The sequence below is a fragment of the Gouania willdenowi genome, chromosome 21, assembly GCF_900634775.1.
Source record: "Gouania willdenowi chromosome 21, fGouWil2.1, whole genome shotgun sequence".
NCBI classification, from domain to species: Eukaryota; Metazoa; Chordata; class Actinopteri; order Blenniiformes; family Gobiesocidae; genus Gouania; species Gouania willdenowi.
In genome coordinates, this window is record NC_041064.1 from 4,342,377 (window position 1) to 4,364,562 (window position 22,186).

Genomic DNA, 22,186 nt, shown 5'->3' on the forward strand with positions numbered 1-22,186 from the left:
GTGGCCCAATGCCATTTACAGTTTTATACGTTAACATCAGTACTTTAAAATTTACTCTGACCTGAACTAGTAGCCAGTGAACAGAGGTCAGCACAGGTGTAATATCATCATATCTACTGAAAACCCAAGCTGCTGCATCTGTAGACCATGGAAACTCTTTTTGGGCACTTACAGTATGCCACATGGATAAAAATTTACAAGGATAAGTGAGTATACACAAAATATTTTTTTGGCTATTTCTAAATCCAAGTACCAAGATTTTTATCAGAATACTATGAAAAAAACAACAATAGAGCATAATGATGGAATGAATACAGTGATAACACACTTTAAAGAATCTCATTTTGTAAATAAGTGGAATGAAACAGTATTTAGTGGCTCCTGAATAGAGTTATTGCTATAGTTCTCATAATTTCTGGTCATCAAAGATTGTTCTATCATTATATGATTATCATTTTAACTAAAAACAAACATAAAACTGCATGTTTTTAATGGTTGCATTTGTTCATTTTCCACTCTGCCTCTGTCTCTCTCTCTCAAGTACCACCCGTAGTGCAATAGCGTACCCCCATTTGAGAAACACCAATCCGAGGTCAGCAAAATGGCACCGACCGAATCTTCCCAACAAGCAGGTTTTGTTTCTACTCTTGGCTGCTCTACAAGTTGCCTGATTAAACCTCCAGTAACATGTATGACAGTTTAGTAGAGCTTGTACTTAAAAGTGACGACAGGTGCTCTTTTAGTCATTTGGTTGGATGGCAGGGGGCGGAGTTAGGGCATCCAGGAGGAAGTCCAAGTATGACTATCTAATTAAGATGCCCCTTGAGTTCATCTGGTTAAAAATGTACAAGGATAAGTGAGTATACACAACACCAGTTCTAGACTTGACAACCAAACTCACACACACTAAAGCATGGGTTTAAACTCGGGTTAATGCAAGACACTACTAAATGGTAATACACTGGCTTGGGAAGACACCATGTGTTGTCTAATGACTAGTCACTGAGAAGAAAGAAAATTTGTTCTGTAAATGCACCATTGAGTGTGCTGTGTGATGCATCCATCCATTTCTGTGCGAGTGTGCCAACAGACACGTGCACGTACACAAAAAGACAAGAAAGTGTGCATTTAGCAGATGGCTGGTGGTTAAGAGAGTGTGAATGATAAAATCTGCCCACCATTTCTTTGTCCATTATTCCACTCCAGTGCTTTTACAGTGTGTGTGTGTGTGTGTGTGTGAGAAACATGGACTGCAGCATGCTCCATGTATCTGTGTCTAAATGAAACAATCTAATCACATCACTGGTATTAAAGGAAGAGTATTAAAATTAAACCATTAAATCAAAGCATTAAAAACAGCCATTTAATGTTTGCTCTATTCTGTTTTGTTTTTTTATTGTTTCCGTGCTGATGTGTGACAGCATATAAGCAATCAAACTAATGGAAGCTACATTGCAGACCTATTCAAAATGTGCCACATGAGCAATATGGTACTAGCCATCTGTGCGCGTGTGTGTGTGTGTGTGTGTGTGCATGCACATAAAACAATCACAAGCTAGCAGCATAATCAGACAAAATTGACACTAAAGGTAATGTTTGAAATTAAAGAGATGTCGGGAAATACAACCTTTTAACAATAAAAGAAAACTTCAAACATTCCTATTTTTACAAATGCGCTACAAAAAACCTTAAAGGTTTGTTTTCGTGTAATAACTTTGCATTACAGTGCAAGATAAAAGGCGTATTCATCATTTAGCACATACTGTAGTGCATCCCAAGATTTTTACTGTTACCAGCTGATTTCGTATTTTAGAGATCCTCGGCTTTCCAGTGATACTAATTTTATAGAGTTGTGGCGGGCGGGCGGGAAATGTGGAATTTATGTTTTGAAAAGGAAAAAACAATCAGAAATATTTTTCTATATTACAGAAAGGAATCACATGCAATTTTTGGGACAATATCATACATAGACGCTGTATTTATTGCTGGGAAACGATTGACTGAATATCTATCAAGTTTTTAACAAAAACGTTTCACCCTTAACAACTTGAGGGTTTCTCTTGCTCAACATCCCACAGGGATGGCCCACGTTGGATTAAAACCGGTGACCCTCTGATTACTCGCTTCCTTAACTGTTATGCCATCAGCACCCACATTGTTACACATTTCTATGGTATTTCTCTCCAGTGAAACAGAGTGGCTGAGTGTCTAGCAACTGTAGCAAATGAACATGTCAAATTTCAATCCTACGTAATTTCAGCGTGTCCCACCCAACTTCCATAAAAATCCATATTTATGTATGATTCTTTTGAAATGCAAAATAATACCTAACTAGTCTTTTACTATGGTCTACTGCCGGTGGTCATTAATATACATTAATGTATATAAGTCCCATCTTCGTCCTTGCCCAGGCAATAGGCTTTGACTTCCTGTAGCGGAGTCTGTCAATCAAAGTGAATGCGGAACTGTGCACGAAAATAAGGCCGCGCATCACAACAGCAAATGGGTAAATATGATTTTGGCTCTTACCTGACCCATAGACCTACAGTATATAAATGCGACCCGATGCGACCTTATAATGTTCAGCGATGAGCGTGCAGAAAATTAGAGGTGTGGCTTCTGGTAAATTGGCAGAGGCAGTGGGAGGAAGTAGAACTGTTTAGGGCAGGACATAAAGTCCACTACATGTATGTTACGGCCCTCGCCGTTACTTAGTGTTTAGTTTGTGTTCTTGTTGTTTGTTTGCTGCCTGGGGTGTGTTTCTGTATTAGAGTGGGATGTCCTTTCAACGGAACAGCTTTGATGATGCTCTCCAGGATTGGCTGCCAGCAGGAGGAGTGGTGGGCAACCCTGATTGGCTGCGGAGGATTACACCACTTTTGAAAAGACCAGCGCAACTGTCAGTCGAGGTTCACCAACCTTGGCAGCAGTAGCATCTTTGTTCGTCTAGAAACTCTGTCTCCGAAGTCGTTTGTTAAGCTTGGTATCTTTATTATATAGTGCACTTTATTTTTGCCTTCTCTCATATTCTGAGTTCCTGCGTTTTGTGCAGTTTTTTCATTGTTTGCCATATTCTTGTTTATTGTATGTTTTACCTGCGGGGCAGGCCTCTTTTTGTTAAAGAATAAATTTGTGTTAATTGTGGAACCCGTTGTTGGTGGTTTTTGGAGACCGAGTTTTATTTTTCGATTACGTTTTTATGTTGCGTCCTGGAGCTCCTAGACTGGGGTGTAACAATGTATCTTTTTTTTTTTAACCTAATAATCATGCAGTTATAAAAACAAAAATAATCAAAAACTATTTGGTGCATTTCTACTTGAATTATTTTTTTAATTATCTCAAAATGTGTGTAAATGAAATTTTTAAAGTCCTAGATTTAAACTGCACTGCAGTTTTTCTCAACCTTCATTCATTCATTTTAATTCCTCCCTGCGTCGTCCAGCTCGTGTCAGCTCCCGTTTTTCCATCATGTCTTTAAATCCATTTCCCCTTTTCTCCTTCTCTTCAGCTTAGCTCTCATTCCAAGGGAACAGAGCACCAGGCAGTCAGAATGAGGCAATTATGACCCTGATGGAAGGGTTATTATGCAAAATGCCCCATAATCCTTCTGTAAAGCTTCCATCACGCTCTGTGCAGTGTGAGCAAGACGAGGAAACTTTGCAACAGGAGCACTGGTTTCAGGCTGAGTAATCAACAGCCAACACACAAAAATAATGTGGTTATTCATCAATTAAATCACACACAGCTATGGACATATTATTCATAACCGCTTGTCCTGGTGTGACAAGATAAAGCAAGCAATGAGCCTCTGATAGTCTGACTGCATTTCATGTGATTCTCATGGTAAACCAGTTAATGATTAGAAGCTCGCTCCAATTCCACTGCATTTCCTTGCATAAGTGCAGCGGTTGACATGTCAACATGGATTGAAGCATTAAGCCATTATGAAAACAAAGAAAGTTGAAGGGGGATTAGAGAGGAAACGTGATGTGACGGGATGTATTGAGAGGCAGTAATCTGCGTGGGTGGCTTGTGACACGGTCCACATTATATGGCAGCCTTTTTAATCGCAGGCAATTTAGCGAAAAAACCTGACAGGTGAGACAAGCAGGCAGACATCCAAGACGTCTCACTGCATGTGCCAGGGTTTGGATTAGAAATCATATTAATGCAACACTGGGCTTTATTCAGCAAGTTTCTCTCCTTTTTCTTGGCTTTGCTACAATTGAAGGGGTGGCATTTGCACGCAGAGGGTGAAATAATTTGTATTAGGATAACCAATTTAAGACTTTTCCCTTTAAATTTCTCTTACTTCTACACATACTTTAAAGGGTACTTGTAGTGAAAATGGAGAAGCGCCATTTTGGTCAGGATATGACGCACATTCGTTGATTCCCATTAACTGTTGCCAGGCAACAGTGTTCCGTTAGTCGACAGTTTCTGAACAATGGTGGAGTGTAAAGCCAATGGTTGCTGTAACAACAAGAGAAAAACATTTCTTTTGCGTCTCTAAGCCAAATAACGACACTCAGTCAGAATTATCCAGAAGATGGCTCCATGATATCGGTGCATGATACACACTTAAAATGTTTCTGTTCGGACAAAATTTGGTGATATGCGAGGACCGCTTCAAGCTGAGCTGCTATGAGAGGGATCTGTGGGCTAAGCTAATAGGATAAGCTAATGGGCTAAGCTAATGAGCATGAAGCCAAAATGACGTCTGAAATCAGATGCGGTCTGACAGAATTTCTTCACAGAAAGTCCTTTACAATGCAGCTTGAAAACGTACTACTACGTTTCTGCTTACATGGGATACTACGGGTGGGGGCACTGTCAAGTGCTGATCCTCAGAGGTAGTGGATCATCATCCCGTCAATGAACGAATATCCTTTCACGCAGCTTTCATCACAGTTTCTAGCTATATTTTGAGACTTCCAATACCAAACTACTCAACCATGGTTCGTTTCTGCTGGTAGCTGCTGCTTTGCACCGAGAGAGAACAGGAAAACTACACTTCCCACAATGTAAACAGACCTGTTACGCCTCCATCTTCCACAGAGCACTATTTCTTTAAAGCAACAGGCCATGCCGATCAACGAACGTGCGTTATATCCTGACCAAAATGGCGGCTCATCATAGTTCATGCCCCAAGGATAAAGTGTTTCTGAAAGGTCCTTTTAATGTGTTTTTTTTAATAAAACATATTTTGTTTATTGGAAATACATTACAAAATGTGTTCTATACATATTTACTACAGGTCTTCAATTAAATACTGACAATGCACAAAACTTAGGTTGTGTTAAGTCGAGTGAAGTGATGGCGGCTCGACATTTTATACCCTAAAGTATAAAATCGTTCTAAAATGTCCTTTTAATGTGTTTTTGCACATATTTCGTTTATTGGTAATACATTTAACAAATTTTTTTTAAATATACATTTCCACTACAAGTACTCTTTAATTAAATACCAACAATGCATAAAATCTAGGTTGTATTAAATTACGTCAAGCGTTCAATCGATTAACTATGTAGGCAAGTTTCAGCATTGGTGTTTTACCATCTGGTTGTTATCCAGTCATTATCCTCTTGGCTGTGAAAGTCTTCATTCGACATGGGGAGTAATCCGTCTCCTGATTTTGTCTCCAAATTAGCTGCTTTGTTATCTCTAACTCCCAGAGTGGCTGAGCTTGACCCTCAGTTCATCTAATGAAACCCTGTTCCACTCAAGGTGTGTGTTTTAGGCTGATATTTGTCAGATTATAGTGCATCTTTAATTGGCTATTTTGGATATAATAATAATAAACTTTATTTATAGAGCACATTTCAAAACACATGTTACAAAGTGCTTTCCAAAGGTAGCTATACAATAGAAAATAAACGATAGAGAGTCTTGGCCTGAGATTAGGAAACCATTTAGGAGATAGAAACATAAAAACTAGCTACAAGTTGCTCAGATAAAGAATCTCAGATAAAAGTATGTTTTATGAAGTGATTTAAATAATGTCACTGAGTCAGCTGTCTTGATCTCTTTGGGTAGATCATTCAAGACTACTGGACTAAAAGAGGCTCTGTCCCCTTTAGTGGAACAGAACAGAGAACAGACCTTTGGCCAGGGATCTTACAGTATGCGTTGGTGTATACGGTACTAAAAGCTCTTGAGAGTCCCTAGACCAGTGCAGCGCCAGGATCCGTTTGGTATTAGTTTTGGGTCTCCAAATGTCCGTAATTACAGAAAACGGACAAAAAAAAAAAATCAAAGAATTATCTTCCTGAAGCGAAAATAGTAGTTTTTTTTTTTATATTTACCACATAAAACAGGTGGTTGAATGTGTCGCAAGTGTTTGGAAGATAAAAGCAAACACCCGTTCCATACATAGCGCAAAATCAGCAAAGGTTTTGTTGTCATTTGAACCTACAGTAAACTTCTGAAGCATTGGAAAATACAATTATTTAATGGATGCCATTTTTTTTATTCTATATTAAGCATTTTTGCCAGAGATTCTGTAGATTTAATGTGTCAGTAATTACATCATATAAAGGAAAACCAATAACAGACCCTTCTGGTCAACAAAATGACTGGGGAATTATTAGCCCATCTGAAGTATAGACTTTAACATTTTTCTAATATTACACTATTAAATGCTTGTAGTTGTGTTTTTGATATTGCTATAACTTTTTTGTTGAGGTTTCAATCAAATTCTAATAAAAGTACTCAAAAAACACCTTGAGCATACTTTTCAATAAAGCAGTCAAGAGTGATTTTAACAGAAAAACACAGAAAACAAAAGGGTTTCTTTTACATTCGTTGGTACATGTTTAAATGTGAAGATCCAGCTGAAGAAGTGTGGGCAACCATGCCTTAGAACAGGTGTTTTCAACCTTGGGGTCCGAATCCCTTTTGGGGTTGCGAGACACTGGGAGGGGGTCGCCAGATGCCTTCAAGAATTATTTTTTTTTACAATTTGAGCCAAGTTTTGCTTATTTTTACCCTTTTTCTGCAACTACACCAAACTTGCCAAATTGATACCTGTTTTCATCACTTTTTTTGCATTATTTTTGCTCCTTTTAATGCATTTTTGCTACATTACTCCCATTTCTCCATACGATCTCAATGCCTTTTCAGCACATTTTCGGCACTTGTAAACCCTTTCCACCACTTGTCCACCTAATGTTGCATATGTTGGCCCATTATTGTCACTTTTAACCTCTTCTCACCATATTACTATAAGCTTTGTGAGGTAACTTGGGGCAAGATCAATAAAATCATAAAATCAATCCTAAAACATACTGGGAGCCAGTTTAACAACGCTAAAACACGGGTAACATGGTCACATTTCATAGTTATTGTTACAGGTTCGTTTTTCATACAACATGAATCAAGAAAGCAACAAAAACGTTCAATCAAAGCATTATTTCTTTCTCAATGTATGTCAGTCCCCCAATGTAATTTAGTTCTTTACTTTTAAATTAATAAAAGGATTTTACTGGAGCCACCGACAACTGTCCAAACATGACCCTGGAGTCTTGACGCTGTTTTTCCAGCATGTTTTAATCTCACTTATCAATTCATCACTGAGGGCAAAGGGGTTCCGCCATATTTTCCTTTCTGAGTCTGAAGTCGGCTCGCAGAGGTTAAGTGAATGAACAGGAAGGACAAACACACACTTTCTTTCTTTCTCTCTCTCTCTCCCACGCACACAAAAACACACACCAGTAACAGCATTTCAGGCACCTTTGGCCCTTCGGCCTTCCATCGTCAAGTATCTAACTGGCATGAATAATATTGACCTTCCACTAAAGAAAGCATCGCCGCTTATTGCTTTCACACATTACACCACCTTCATTCTCTTCTTTTCTCATTGGGAGGTGTGCGTACGTGCGTGTGGTCGAGTATAGGAAAAGGCAGAATATACGATTCATTTTCCATATTGGGTTCCTTTGGGTGCAGCTTTATTGCAACACAATAAGTTGGTTTGTGTGCACCGGTAAAACAATGTGTGAGTGTGTGTGCTTGGCATATTTAATTCCCAATATAAGTCACTAGGCACACCTTAGCTCCAGGGACACAAATAAACATTGAGAGTAAGGCAAGTATACGGTTTCATATTAATAGCACAAAGAAGTAAAGGTGCAAACAACACAGTATTCTGCACATCAGCATCACAGAGGAAATGGATCAAAACTGATTCAATTATTTATTGGGAACAAGTTGATGACTGAGTATTGTTTAGCTCTGGAGCCCCCTAGTGGCTCATGGGGTCCTATGCGAATACAGAGTCCGCCTATAGCCAGAAACGCCTATTTCTCAAATGGGGGTATGCAACGTCACTACAGGGGATACTTGAGAGAGAGAGAGAGAGAGAGAGAGAGAGAGAGAGGAAAATTATTAAATGAAACCATTAAAAATATGGGGTTTTATAATGTTTATATTTAGTTAAAAATAATAATCATACTAAATATTACCAGCGACTCACAAAACGACAACAAAAACACAAAATAAGAGAAAAATATACTTAATAAAAAGAACAGAAACAATAACAAAATACACAAAATGACACCAAAAACACACACACTGAGAGAAAAATACTATTACCAACAACACACAAAACGACAATAAAGACTCACTAAATGAGAGAAAAATACACAAGATCACTACAAACTATACAAAAATAACAGCGAAGCATAGAAAACAACATAAGAATCAACCAACAACACACAAAGAAGAAAACAAAAACACACAATAACAGTAGGGCCGAGAACAAAAAGTGGCTTCTGCCGCAGCACAAACAAAGTGAGGACTCTGGGACAATGTGGGACAATGTGGGACAATCTGGGACAATGTGGGACAATCTGGGACAATGTGGGACAATGTGGGACAATGTGGGACAATGTGGGACAATGTGGGACAATGTGAGACAATGTGGGACAATCTGGGACAATGTGGGACAATCTGGGACAATGTGGGACAATGTGGGACAATGTGGGACAATCTGGGACAATGTGAGACAATGTGGGACAATGTGGGACAATGTGAGACAATGTGGGACAATCTGGGACAATGTGGGACAATGTGAGACAATGTGAGACAATGTGGGACAATGTGAGACAATCTGGGACAATGTGAGACAATGTGAGACAATGTGGGACAATGTGGGACAATCTGGGACAATGTGGGACAATGTGAGACAATGTGGGACAATGTGAGACAATCTGGGACAATGTGGGACAATGTGAGACAATGTGGGACAATGTGAGACAATGTGAGACAATGTGGGACAATGTGGGACAATGTGAGACAATGTGAGACAATGTGGGACAATGTGAGACAATGTGGGACAATGTGAGACAATGTGAGACACACCGCATACCACAAGAAACTGTCATATGGCAGAATAAAAACTGCCGCAGCACAAAAAAAAAAAAAATGGCAGAAGCCACTTTTGGTGCTCGCTCTCTCTCCAAAATAAGAGAAAATATTGAAAGCGTATGAAGTATTGAAAATGAGAGCAGAAAAGTTAACATCCTGTTCATTTAAACGCAAGTGTTGGTTGGATTTTATTCAAATAAAAGGTGAATACATTTGCCATTAAATGTTGTTTACTTGTTAGTTTATGTCCATAATTCATTTATAGATGATTTCCTTATAAGAAACAACAGGTATTTATGAACGCTCACCTATACTGTGCAGTATATTCAGGTATTTCTTTCACAGTCACACTGGTTGAATTATTATTTTTGGCTAAAAAGTTACTGAATTGATTTCAAGTCACTAAATCGTTTCGGATCAAATCGTACATTAATCAATATCATTTATGAACCGAATCGGCAACAATGAATCGTGATTGGAATCGAAGCGTAGCTAAAATGAATCGTCACACCCATAAGTCTAATTGATCCTTGTTAACATTACGAGCTCAATAATCAATACAAAACCACTAAATACATTTAAAGTATTTTCAACGAGTGTTTTGTCAACCAATCTCTTCCAAGTCCTTCAAAAGGGTATGAAAGTTATAAAACCAACTCTCCATCTCCTGTACATGAGATCATTTCTCTGTCATTGTCATCATGTATTAATGCATTGTCGTGTGTGTGTGTGTGTGTGTGTGTGTGTGTGTGTGTGTGTGTGTGTGTGTGTGTGTCCCATAGTCCTTGAAAAGGGTAGGAGGACCATAAACCTCTGTCTTTAGGACCTGTGTTATTAGCCATTAGCTGAATTGTGAAATATATTTGATGAGGCTCCATCCTTACGTGTCATAACCAGTTAGGCCAACATATAAACTGGTATACTATGATTGGAGTGTACCCTTCTTCCATATTACATAGAGGGAAATGAACCTGGTGAAAATGAAGGCCTTCTGTGTCATTACTCAAGTTATGTACGTTACCAAATCATTTGTTCTAGTCATTTTATTATAACCATAGCAATCCCATTAAATTAGGTTAGAAAATTAATGCGTTTATGTAAATCTACTCTTCAGAGTAGTGGTTCCCAATCACTGGACCATGGACCATTTAGTAGCAGAGTGCAAAGAAAAAATGAAATTTAGTTTTATTTTTTAAAGATCAAAATAAATTAAAATTCTTATTTTGATATTTCTTTCTCATAATGGTGACATATGATATAAATCTTTCTATTTTTAACTCAATAAAGTCTTACTAGAAAAACTATTCTGGGTTACATTTGCTGATGCAAAATGCCCCATTTATGAACAAACAGCTACACAATCCAGTAAGTGCCACTTTTGGCTTTTTCTCCTCTAAGGGACAGCACGTGTGAGTGAGCTCTGTTGTGTGCTCTTTGAAATGACTTTTGTTATAAATAGCGCTATATAAATAAAGTTGAATTGAATTTAAACTGTTTAGGGTAAACCGGTCACTCTGCAATCCATCTAACTGAGCTTTTTATGATGTTCTGAGAAGTAGTGAAAACAGCTTCTCCTAAAACACGTACTTGACTATAAAATAAGACTATATCGATATAGGAAATATTGTCATTTTAATTTTATGTACGGCCAAAATAGAAAACTCAATATATCTTGAATCTCAATATATAGCCCAGGCCTAATTTACAGGTGTTTTATTTTGAAAAATATCCACTTCCGCTTTAACACGCATCAACCCTGTGCCAGAAATGGTGGATCTGAAACACTGACACCAAAGGTGAAAGTAATGGATTACAAGTATTCACATTTCTGTAATTGAGATGCCTTTATGGATACTTGTAAATCAGTAATTTTACTTACTTACTTAAAAATAAGTAATTCATTACATTTCTACACTCAACCATTACTGAGTAAATTACTATTTTTTATGATTATTTTTTTATTTCCATTTCATGGCACATTGAACATAATCCATATGTTGTTAGTCGTGTTGTTTCTGATCAACACCCAGTCACATTCTATGGTTCAGGTTGTGGTGTCTACCTATTATGTTGTTACCCACAAGGCACTGCTTTAGATTTCAGAAATGGAGCTACACTTAGAGCCTGAGAATTTTTCTTAATTTTCAATTGAATTTTTTGGTGTTATTTATTTATTTAATTTTTTTTGAAGAACTGTACATTTTGACAAACCTTTTTATTTTAAACAGCTGCCTTTGTGGAAAAATAAATTAATTTAATTGAGCTACTTTTTACTTGTACTTGAGTATTTTATGTATGACTTACTTGTACTTGAGTACAATTTCAATCAAGTAACAATACTTCTATTTGAGTAGAATATATCAGTGCTCGTTACACCTCTGACTGACACACACTCTCATTAATAAACACAATTAAAACAACTCAAGAAGCAACAGAAAACAATTTCTACTGGATAAAAATCAGCCGAGATAGCATGACCGAAAATGTTCATTATCCGAAACTTTACCAAAACAACTCCACAAAAGTGCACGTGATGTCTGATCATAGCGGGACACACTTATCGATACACTTTAATCCCTTAAACATTATGTTTCCCAGATACAGAACAGCATTTGCTACATGAAAAAAAACCTGAAATATGAAATAAAAAAGGAGAACAATGAGCACTCGTGACTTCATTTAAGCTGCGTTTTAGACCTCTACTCTCCACCAGGCCTCAAAAAGCTTCAGTTTTCTTTGTGGTTCTAAAGCTGGAGCTGAGCCTGCTCACAGTAAAACACTCACGTGGGATTAGGAGCCATTTATTCATCCCAGCTCAGTAATACTATGAAAGCCTCGCCTCAGAATCCAATGAATATTTCACACTTTCATTTCATACGCAATCTCTGCTGCTCACAAGGGTGTGTTGCTGGATATCATTGAGTATATATATTTTTTTATTTTTTTCCCAGTGTGTATATTTCATACCATTTGTTTGCTTTTGAAGAATTAAGAGCGAGACCTTATCCATGAACTGGAATGTGTATTTTCTATGATTCCTGTGCTTTTGTATTTGGGCTCAGTGCTGCTTTTCAAGGCATTAAGATGTGCTTTGTGCTGTTTGAAAGCATTGCCAGCTTCTCTCTAGCCTTTACCACAGCATGAGGAAGTCTGACAGCATTGAGGACAAAGTTAAAGCAAAACAAACATAAAGTCCAACATCTGTTTTTAAGCAAAAAAAGAAAAAAAAAATATATTAATTTAATTCACAAATGCAATGTAAACTAGTTAGTTTTTAACTGACTTTTTTATGATTCAATCTTTATTGTGTCTTTTAATTTTCCTTTTTCTTTTTTAAACATGAAATCAAAGCAACTTCAGATCTAAATAATTTAAAAGTTACGAGGGGTGGAAATTTTTAGGCACATCACGAGAAATGCATCAAGCATTTCTCATCATGAACATTGATGAAAAACAACAAAAAAACAAAACAAAAAGCATTTCAATAATACATACACACATAATACATACATCAGTGAAAAAAGGAAGCAAATAGAATTATTAATAAAGTAGGCTATATTGATGCAATTATGTATTCAACTAAAAACTTTAATATTGCAGGATATTTTTATACATTACAATATTAGAGATACTATTTTAAGTAGAACATTATCTTTAAAGTAAGAGTAATTTAGGAGGTATTCATCATTTTCTGACAAATGTGAAGTCTAGATTAGGGCTGCACGATAATGACCAAAATGATAATCACAAATAGTTATCAATATTGTAATCACAATTATGTATCATGTTAAGTAAAAATCTGTTTTTATTACACTACTTTTGAACAAACAATATGTGTACAGTTTACAGTGCAAAATTAAGCTTTAAAATGGAATTATCACTAAAAAAAACAAAAGACCAAGAATTTAAAATGTACCAAAGGCGAACTGAATAAATCTACTATTACAGATTGCAGAGCCCGTATTATAAAAGTAAATTATGCAGACGATCAGGTTAATTAAATCGTGGCAACCAAAATTGTGATCACGTCAACAATAAATTAAATCAGCAGCTCAACCATAGTAATTTAAATGAATGATTATTGGAAATGTCTGCATTGATTACTATGTCAGAATGACAGTTGCATCAATGCATCATTAATTCACAAACAGCAGCTTTTTAATAAAGCAGTCAAGAGTGTTTCTAATAGAAACACAAAGAAATGAAAAGGCTTTCTTTTACATTTGTTGGTACATGTTTAAAAGTGTGGTCACCCGTGCCTTAGAAAGCCTCAATAAATGGGTAAAACAATCTCTGAATGACAACACAACTAATTAAAGCTAAATAAATGCACAAATATCCAGTAAAAACCATGCTGAACTCAACTGTACTTTCCATATTTTTGCACTACAGACTGTAACACCTCTACAGCCTTGTAAACAAGTTCACAGTGACACATGGGCAAGTAACAAGTAGTCAATAACAGCAGGACCCCTTACATGCTGCTTTCTGAATCTTTCCATAACCATGGCAACAAGCTTTTCATATTTGTAATATCTCCCGGGTCACTTTGGGGCTTTTCTGGACTCCTTTGTTGCTGCTGTCACTTACTCTCCAGGCTCCAGGGTGGCACATTTTGGGCAGCATGTGTTCATTATTCACCAGGACAAGTCTTTCAGAAAACAGCAGCAAAGTGTTTGACCAGAAGCTGATGATGTCAAGAAGGAGAAAATAAAAAAATAAATATATGAAACATTTGCTATTCTACTAAGGTTTCAACAACGAATCGAAAAAATCAATAAAAATTGACTGTTAAAAGTGTTGGCAACGAATTTCTTTATCGATTCATTGCGTCGTGGGATTTATGTCACTGACCGTAACGCAGAACCTTTTGCTTCACCTGCAGAGCTTAGTCTGCGCGTGAACCGCGAGTGTTTGTGTGCGCACACCAAGAGCGCTTGTGTGTGCCCGCAACACAAGTGTTTGTGTTTGCACATGCACCCTGAGTTTTTGTGTGTGCACGGGCAGAGTGTTGTATGTGCGCCCACGAGTGTTTGTGTGTGTGCACATTATGAGTGTTTGTGTGTGCCCGCAACACGAGTGTTTGTGCGTGCATGCACTCTGAGTTTCTGTGTGCGCGCGCACCACAACTTTGTGTGCGCGGGCAGAGTGTTGTATGTGCGCGCACGAGTGTTATTGTGTGGTGCGCAAGATTATTTGTTTGTGTAGGCGTACGAGTGCTTGTGTGTGCATGCGCGCCAGTGTTTGTATGTGACTGGCATGCGTGTGCGTGTGTATGTGCGTGAGAGACACTTATTTCAGTTTAATCAGCTTATGCAGGGTTTAAATGTGCTTTATAAATTAAAAAAAATCTGATTAATGGATTCATTTATTGACCAATTACTCGATGATGAAAATAATAGTTAGTTGCAGCTCTATATTCAACTGCAGGTCACAACACCAGAAGGCTCTCCATGACAAAAAGCTTTGCTCAAAGAGAAGAAAGCAGCCCTTTCTAAAGGTTCCCGTTGCCTCCAGAGAAAAACCGCCAACCCCAGCAACTCTGTTCCTTAATTAGTTTAAAGAATTCTCCACCATTCCTGCAGTATTTATACATCCTTAAAGACGAGGACAGGGAAACACTGCGTACATTAGGTTTTCTAGCCAGCAGGTTGTTTAGTGGTGACCTAAATGAAAAATTCAGTTCACCATAGGACACAGGCCTCATTAAAACATGTTGACAGTGTTTTAATGTAGAAAGCTGCCGTGCAGCCCTGTGCCGCAGCTCAACAAATCCTTAATATGGGTGATTTATCACATTCTAATAATGCCAAAGTCCAAGAGGGGGCAGGAAATCCTCGACTCCGCCAAAGGCTTCGGTGAAAAATTACAATTTGCTGCAGGGAAAAACAAGGAAAAGTAGAAATATATGGATCTAGTTCGCCTGAAGTTTCCAAAAGTGAATAGTTAATGACACTGCCGCATGCTGAAGGCGAGGTGGAACCTTTACCTTTGAAATTTAGCTCGAAAGGCAAAATTCGATCTGGGAGCGTGTGTTACAGGCCACTGCAGGCGGAGAAATGCTACAGAGTGAACGCCATGGCTGAACAAAAGCTATAGCTAACTGTAAAAATGGCAGATATTGTTGCATTTAACATGTATGTCTGAAAATGCTACAGCCTCCCACACAGGACGTAACCTAAAGCAACATACTGTATAAAGCAGAGGTGTGGAACAAATTTTAGTTCAACGGACTAATACGAATGGAGGGCCAAACCTGCCAAAATTAAAAATAAATGAATAACTAAATAAATGTGAAAAATAACAAAAATGAAAATTGAAAATTAAATACAAATAAATAAATAAAATATATAAAAATTAAACAAAAATACAATTATTTTTCATGTATGCATGTATAAAATATATTTGAATTTTCCTTTTTAGTTCCACTTTTATTTATCAATCAACATTACATTTTTGGACATTTTTTATTTTTTATTTTTTTTATCTTCTGTATTTTTTCCACTAATATACATTTAATTTTATTTAATTTTCAAATTTCCTTTTTGTTATTTTTCACGTTTAATTAGTTTTTCATTTTTTTTCTATTTTGGCAGGTTTGGTCCTCCATAAATACAGACCAGTTTGATCTCAAGTGCGCTGCAAATTTTAGGTGGGAAAACGAGCAATTGCAGCATTATTCTGCCCAAAAAATATATGTAAAGTAATGGAAGTTACAGACAATAAACAATCTTAAATTGTGATCAATTTGGGAAAAATTTGTGGAATTTTGATAAAATTGTAGGATTTTGGAAAAGATAAGGATTTATTTTTCAACAATTTTATGATTAAAAATGACTGTCAAGTTATAAAAAAAAAAAAACATTCTTACCTTGTCTCTATCTTCAACCAGATCACTGAGGATATCATCAGGGTCCAAAATCCCTCCATCACAGTATTCAACATGATGTGTGCAAACCAGGAACTCCCCGTCCTGGAACAAAAAAGCACAACCTTTGGAAAACAATACATCACGACAACATTTGGGTTTTTCTTGCCAGAAATGTTTAACTGTGAAGCCACTGAGGCTGTTTGTGTTGACGTTTCGTCAAGAATATGTTCTGACCACACAAACCATAACTGGAAGGCTGAGGTACAAGCAGCCAAAAAGGAAACCGAGTTTGACATCGAACATTGTTTTCACATATTTGAAATTCACACCACAGTGTAGTAATAACTCAAAAACAATAGCCACCATCTCTTCTTTTTTTGTTCTAGTACTGGGGTTGAAACCTACGGAATCAGATTGGGGCCAATTTTGATGAGGAAAATAATTATAGGCAAATCAAAAACAAGAAGACAGTTATCCACATCCCCCGCCAGATTGGTTGTCATTATAACTCACAACCTTTTCCTAAATGTCCTAAATCTAAGAACTTAGATCTATACATGAGAAAATATTATCACATCAGAATATAAAATTACTAACAATCTTAAACAGTTTCTTAGAAAAGCTGTCCCCTTTAAAGATACCTCGAACAGAGTAAAAAACTAAAACAAGGGCAATAACTTCGGAAAAAACAATTGCGCGCTTCTCATTTTCAAATTCCATCAAGGTATTGATAGCCTGAAGCCACACAGCGAATTTGGTTATCATATCTTAAACGATTTCTAAGAAAAGCTGTCCCCTTTGAAGACACCTCGAACAGAGTGTAAAAAACAGACCAAGGGCAATAACTTCGGAAAAAACAATTGCGCGCTTCTCATTTTCAAATTCCATCAAGGTATTGATAGCCTGAAGCCACACAGCGAATTTGGTTATCATATCTTAAACGATTTCTAAGAAAAGCTGTCCCCTTTGAAGACACCTCGAACAGAGTGTAAAAAACAGACCAAGGGCAAAAATGTTTTGCGCGCTTGTCATTTTCGAACTCCATCAAGTTATCGATACCCTGAAGCCGCACACTGAATTTGGTTATCCTATTTTAAACAGTTTCTGAGAAAAGCTGTCCCCTTTAACCTGGATGGACGGACAGAGCTCAAACCTATATCCCCCTTCCACACTTTGTGGCAAGAAGTTGAAATGTCAAGATTAAAGTGAAAAAGACAAGATTAAAATCGAAATTTCAAAGGTAAACTTAAAATACACTAATGGGATAAAAGTTGAATGTTTGCCAATGAAGTCAAATCTATAGAAGCTGACTAGGCCGAAAACAAAAATTGCCATTTTTGTTTCAAGAAGTCAATTCCATGATTTCCATTAGTCCGTTTTAATTGATCACAAAAAATCGGAGACCCTACTGCTGATTTCTAGGAATGTAAACACGTTAAAATGGCGGTTCCATTTGCTAGTCCATAAATCAAATCAGAAAAGTTGATACTTGTTTTTCATTTCAAAATTAAGGTCAGGCAAAAAAAATCCCATCAGTATCAAGTTTTAAAACTTTCCCACAGCCAGTTACCCACTGTCCCATGGCCCAGTAACAATCCCAGCCCTGACATGAGGGACCCCTTATTACCAACTTCTTCAAGCCCATCTGCTTTTGTTTCAAACCATTGTCTGAACTTGTGTTGTGTGTGAAAATACCAGTGGAGCAGCGGAGCAACCATTCCAGTAAATACAGTACATGCCTCTTTTTCTGCAGAAACATGGTACTGTAGTAGTTATTGGACGGGTGGCTTTAGTCTAATTAGCAACTTCTGCCTTGGCACTAAATGAAGGTGAGTTAGTTTCATACTGAGGCAAAGATTTTAATTAGAAATACTGGGTCCTGCCGTCTATGAGAATGTTACTGTGAAACATTTGCTGCAAACTAGGTGCACCCAATATTTTGGAAGCTATGATTAAATAATAAAAAGGCAAAAATCATTGAGATATATATGATAAGTAGCACAATAGATCTCTTCATCTAGTCATGGAAATGGTATATCTTAATAAAGGGCTGGAATCATTTGCTTCTGTCTTGATTATATTTCACCATGACTCTTAGGTGCTGATTCGATATATATCGCAATTCTACAAGTATTGCGATTTGATAGAAACAATTATTACAATTTTATTTTCCTTTTCCAGGAACAAACAAATATGAAACAATATGAGTCATAAGCTATTTCCACTAACCTTGGAAATGCGCAAAACCTAAATGGAGCAATAAAAACTGGTACCGGAAACACGTGAATTTCAACACTCCAATGTTGCTCAAAAGTTTTTACGCTTTCATGAGGAGGTTTTTTAGACGTTTCTATATTGAAATGTATCGCAAAAGCTCAATGGAAACACTTGTTTCCGCAATTACAAGACACAGGACGTAGCTGGTCACATGACCACTTCTCTCCGAGAAAACATAGCGCGGCACGTGTGAACAGAAGAGGAGACCCAGACATTTCTTAGCATTATAGTTTAAAATTATTAATGCCACATTAGACGTGAAACAACAAAGGAATACAGAGTGTTATAAGGAGGTTTGGAGCATCCATCTTCCTGCAGAGAAAACTCGCGGGATGAGATTTCACGGGAGTGACAAGGCTCTAAAACAACCATGAATGGAAAACCTTCAAAGTGCAATTTTACTTTGTCAAAACTTTAAAAATATCACTTTCATTTTGCGAAAAAATGCAATGGAAACACAGTAATAGTTCCAAAAAACAATACACATCGCAAGTCTGTAAGTCGCTTTGAGTCATACATACATTTTACTGCTAATATTTTCTAAAAAAAGAAAATCAATTCCGGGGAGAAATGTTGACTTTTAATATCGTAACAAAACAAATTGCAATATTTTTATTTTCTTATCCTCCTCTTAATAGCTGTGGCTTCTTTCAGCAAAATAATTCCTTCCGTCTGTTCGAAAGCAAAGACTGTTCAGGAATAGTTTGAGGTGTCGACTCAGTAACTGTAAGAATTTCAAAGTGGAGTGGCCTAAATGTATTTAACCTAAAGTATTTGCTGATTTCCTCCAGGTTTCATATACAGCACCTCAGAGGTCTAATGCAGGGGTGTCAAACTCATTTTAGTTCAGGGTCCAAATATGGACCAGTTCTTATCTCCAGCTGGCCACAGATTTTAGGTGGAGAGGGAAAAAAAGAGCTATTTAAACATCAACTTTACAACTTCTTGATTTTTTGACCAATTTTTGTGTAATTTAGAGGATTTTTTTAAAATTTATGGAAAACTTTAGAGTTCTTTCTACAATTCATCAATTAAATATGACTGCACTCTAGTGATATAAGCATGGGAAAACTACAAGCCCCTACAAATATTGTGAAGTTTCACCAACATTGTGAATTTGAGATCTCTACAACTGAATTATTTGGTAATTTACACAATAATTATTGTTTTTTCATTTGTACTAACTGCAGACCAAATTGGAAGCTCTGAAGGGCCAGCTTTGGACCCCAGGCATTGAGTTTGACACTTGGAAATAGCCTGCCCTGTTAAATAATCACTTGCTTATAGTAATAACAAGGGCAAAAACAAAGAGAGGAAGGAAAGACAAATTAATTTACCAGATCATAAATATGTATTTGTTTGACAATCTATCAGATTCAAGATATGCACTTTTGAGTTTAATGAAGTTATCAAATACTCCAAGTAAAGCATAAATATTCTGTTGTTTTATTTTCGTCCTTTTCTGCCTGCGGAGCTGTTTATTTTTCACTCTCTCTCTCTCTCTCCTTTGTTGCGTTCCTCCAACAAATCCCCTCGACCTTACTCGAGGCGCCTTTTCTCCAGATTACAACTCCAGCCTGGCCCAATTCCCCCACTCCACCCCACCTCACCTCACCCCACTCTCCGCCGTGTTGGCTCTGTGATTAATGACATCGACACTGTACAGGACAGCTGACTATATAGAGCTGGTTGTTGAACAACATATCGAATCCGTGCACAACACGCACACACACACACACACAGTTTCTTCAAAAACATTCACAGCCTAGGGAAGGGTACGGCTCCAAACATTAAAGGGTGGTACACCGATGAATCACTATTTAATGGTCAGTTCCTTGTCTGGCTTTTCAAAAGTCACATCAGGAGGAGTGGGAGGAGGACAAGACCTGTCAGCTTTGTCAAGAAACACAATGTGAACCAATAACAACAACTCAACAGAACAGATTGTGTTGCACTCGGAGCGGGTTCTACTTTCCCCAGGCTCACATCCAACACAACTGAAATATAATATGCTGTGGTAATAAATAATATGTGCTTGTTTAATACATACCAACACAAAATTTCCCATGGTTAAAAGAATTCAAAAATTGCTGGAACTTAGCTTCACTTTGTTAAATCTTTGTTAAATCTAAATTAGTTGAAATTATGATAAATGCGCAAAAAGTTATGTTTTTATTCAGTGGGATTATAATGAATTGAGGATTAGTGCCTTGCACATGGGCGTACAGTGAAGGCAAGACTGGTGAGGCCTTCTATTTACCACGCCCACCTTTCCAGCCAGTACAGGGATTACAATAAGAAACTCTTCGTCACAAAATCCTTCTCTAAGCCTTAGTTTATTTACTAACCTAAATATGGGTCATCACACTGGGAGAATTAACCATCATGTGGGAAAGCAGGAAAGTTCGTATTTATCAATGATGAAGATGTCTCTAAACTTCCATGTCCAAAATACTAATTCCAGCATGTACTTTTCATCTTCTTTTTGAATAATATGTTAAGGTTTCATTTATTCAGACAACATGTTTTGACTGTCAACTGCTAGTCTTCTTCAGAGGCGTCTGCTGATCGCTTTGATGTTCCCTTGACTTCAGCGTAATAATTCCAAGTCCTTTTTTTTTTAATTACATGTTAAGGTTTGATTTATTCAGACAACTGTGTGTAGAGTTGTGACTGGCAGTCGAAACATGTCAGAAGCTCAAAGTAAATGTCCTGAATAAATGAAACCTTAACATAATGTCCAAAATACGTGAACATCTTAAAGTTAGTGAAATATTAAATTATTATTACATTTGATAGGTAATATTTTCACTGGCATTTATTTGTTTGTCTGTTAAATAGTTTGGTAACACTTCACTGAAGTTTCATACATAAGGCTGACATCACGCTGTCATTATGAGTCATTAGTAGGGATTTAACAATTAATCGTGAGGCAGTTAAAAATCGATTCAGAGGTATCACGGTTCACATCGATACTGTGAAAATTAAATCGCAGTACTTTTTTTAAACAGAAGAGGGCGCTATATATATTTATCCTTCTCTTGTCCAGAAGTGTTGGCGGTGGGCGGAATCTGCTACTACTTTCTTTCTGGCCGCTTTCTACTCTTAAACATGTTCATAAATGATTCCTTACCCCTTTAGCACCGAAAGAATATCTGTAATATTACGTGAATATCTATAAAAGTCACGTTTTTCTATTAGCTTCGTCTGCTAGCGCATAGCATCTCTTCTTCACTGCAAGAATCTGCATGCCAACCGACCACTGGGGTACCAGCGCCCTCTGTTGGTCTAAACAAATATCTGACGTAAATAGAGTGCAATGACTCATTTTTTTTTTAAAGTCCAATTGTTAAGGCACAAAATACTATTTCAGTTGCACTTTTAAAAAGAAAAAGAACTATTATGGAGTTTTGCATTGTTTACTATAGAACCAGAATTTAAATTAATAGGCTTCTTCTTCATTTGTATTATTCCTTTATTTATTTCATTCAAGATTTATTTTAGTTAAATTGCATTGTTTTGAATAGTTTATCAAGGGATTCTTTTGACAATGAAAAATAAAAGGAAAATAGTACAGTATTTTCTAGTTTTTTCCCCAAAAAAATAAAGAAATATTTTTCAGTCATCATTTGTCTACAGTCCCATTTTGTAAAATAAATCGTGAGAGAATCG

The 22,186-nt window shown here is 37.0% G+C and overlaps 1 protein-coding gene across 6 annotated transcripts in view; it reads right to left on the reverse strand.

The window, feature by feature from the left end:
* pard3bb (par-3 family cell polarity regulator beta b) overlaps positions 1-22,186 on the reverse strand; it is a 257,492-nt gene that overhangs the window by 219,761 nt on the left and 15,545 nt on the right. For 5 of the 6 annotated variants that reach the window (XR_003672664.1, XM_028436419.1, XM_028436418.1 and 2 more), the window contains one exon: positions 16,238-16,339. Coding sequence is in view for 4 of the 6 variants with exons in the window: in XM_028436419.1 (XP_028292220.1) it covers positions 16,238-16,339 (102 nt within the window). In the remaining 2 variants the exon portion in view is untranslated. Of the gene's footprint in view, positions 1-16,237; positions 16,340-22,186 lie in introns of those variants that run through there. The other variant, XM_028436421.1, reaches the window with a different exon arrangement.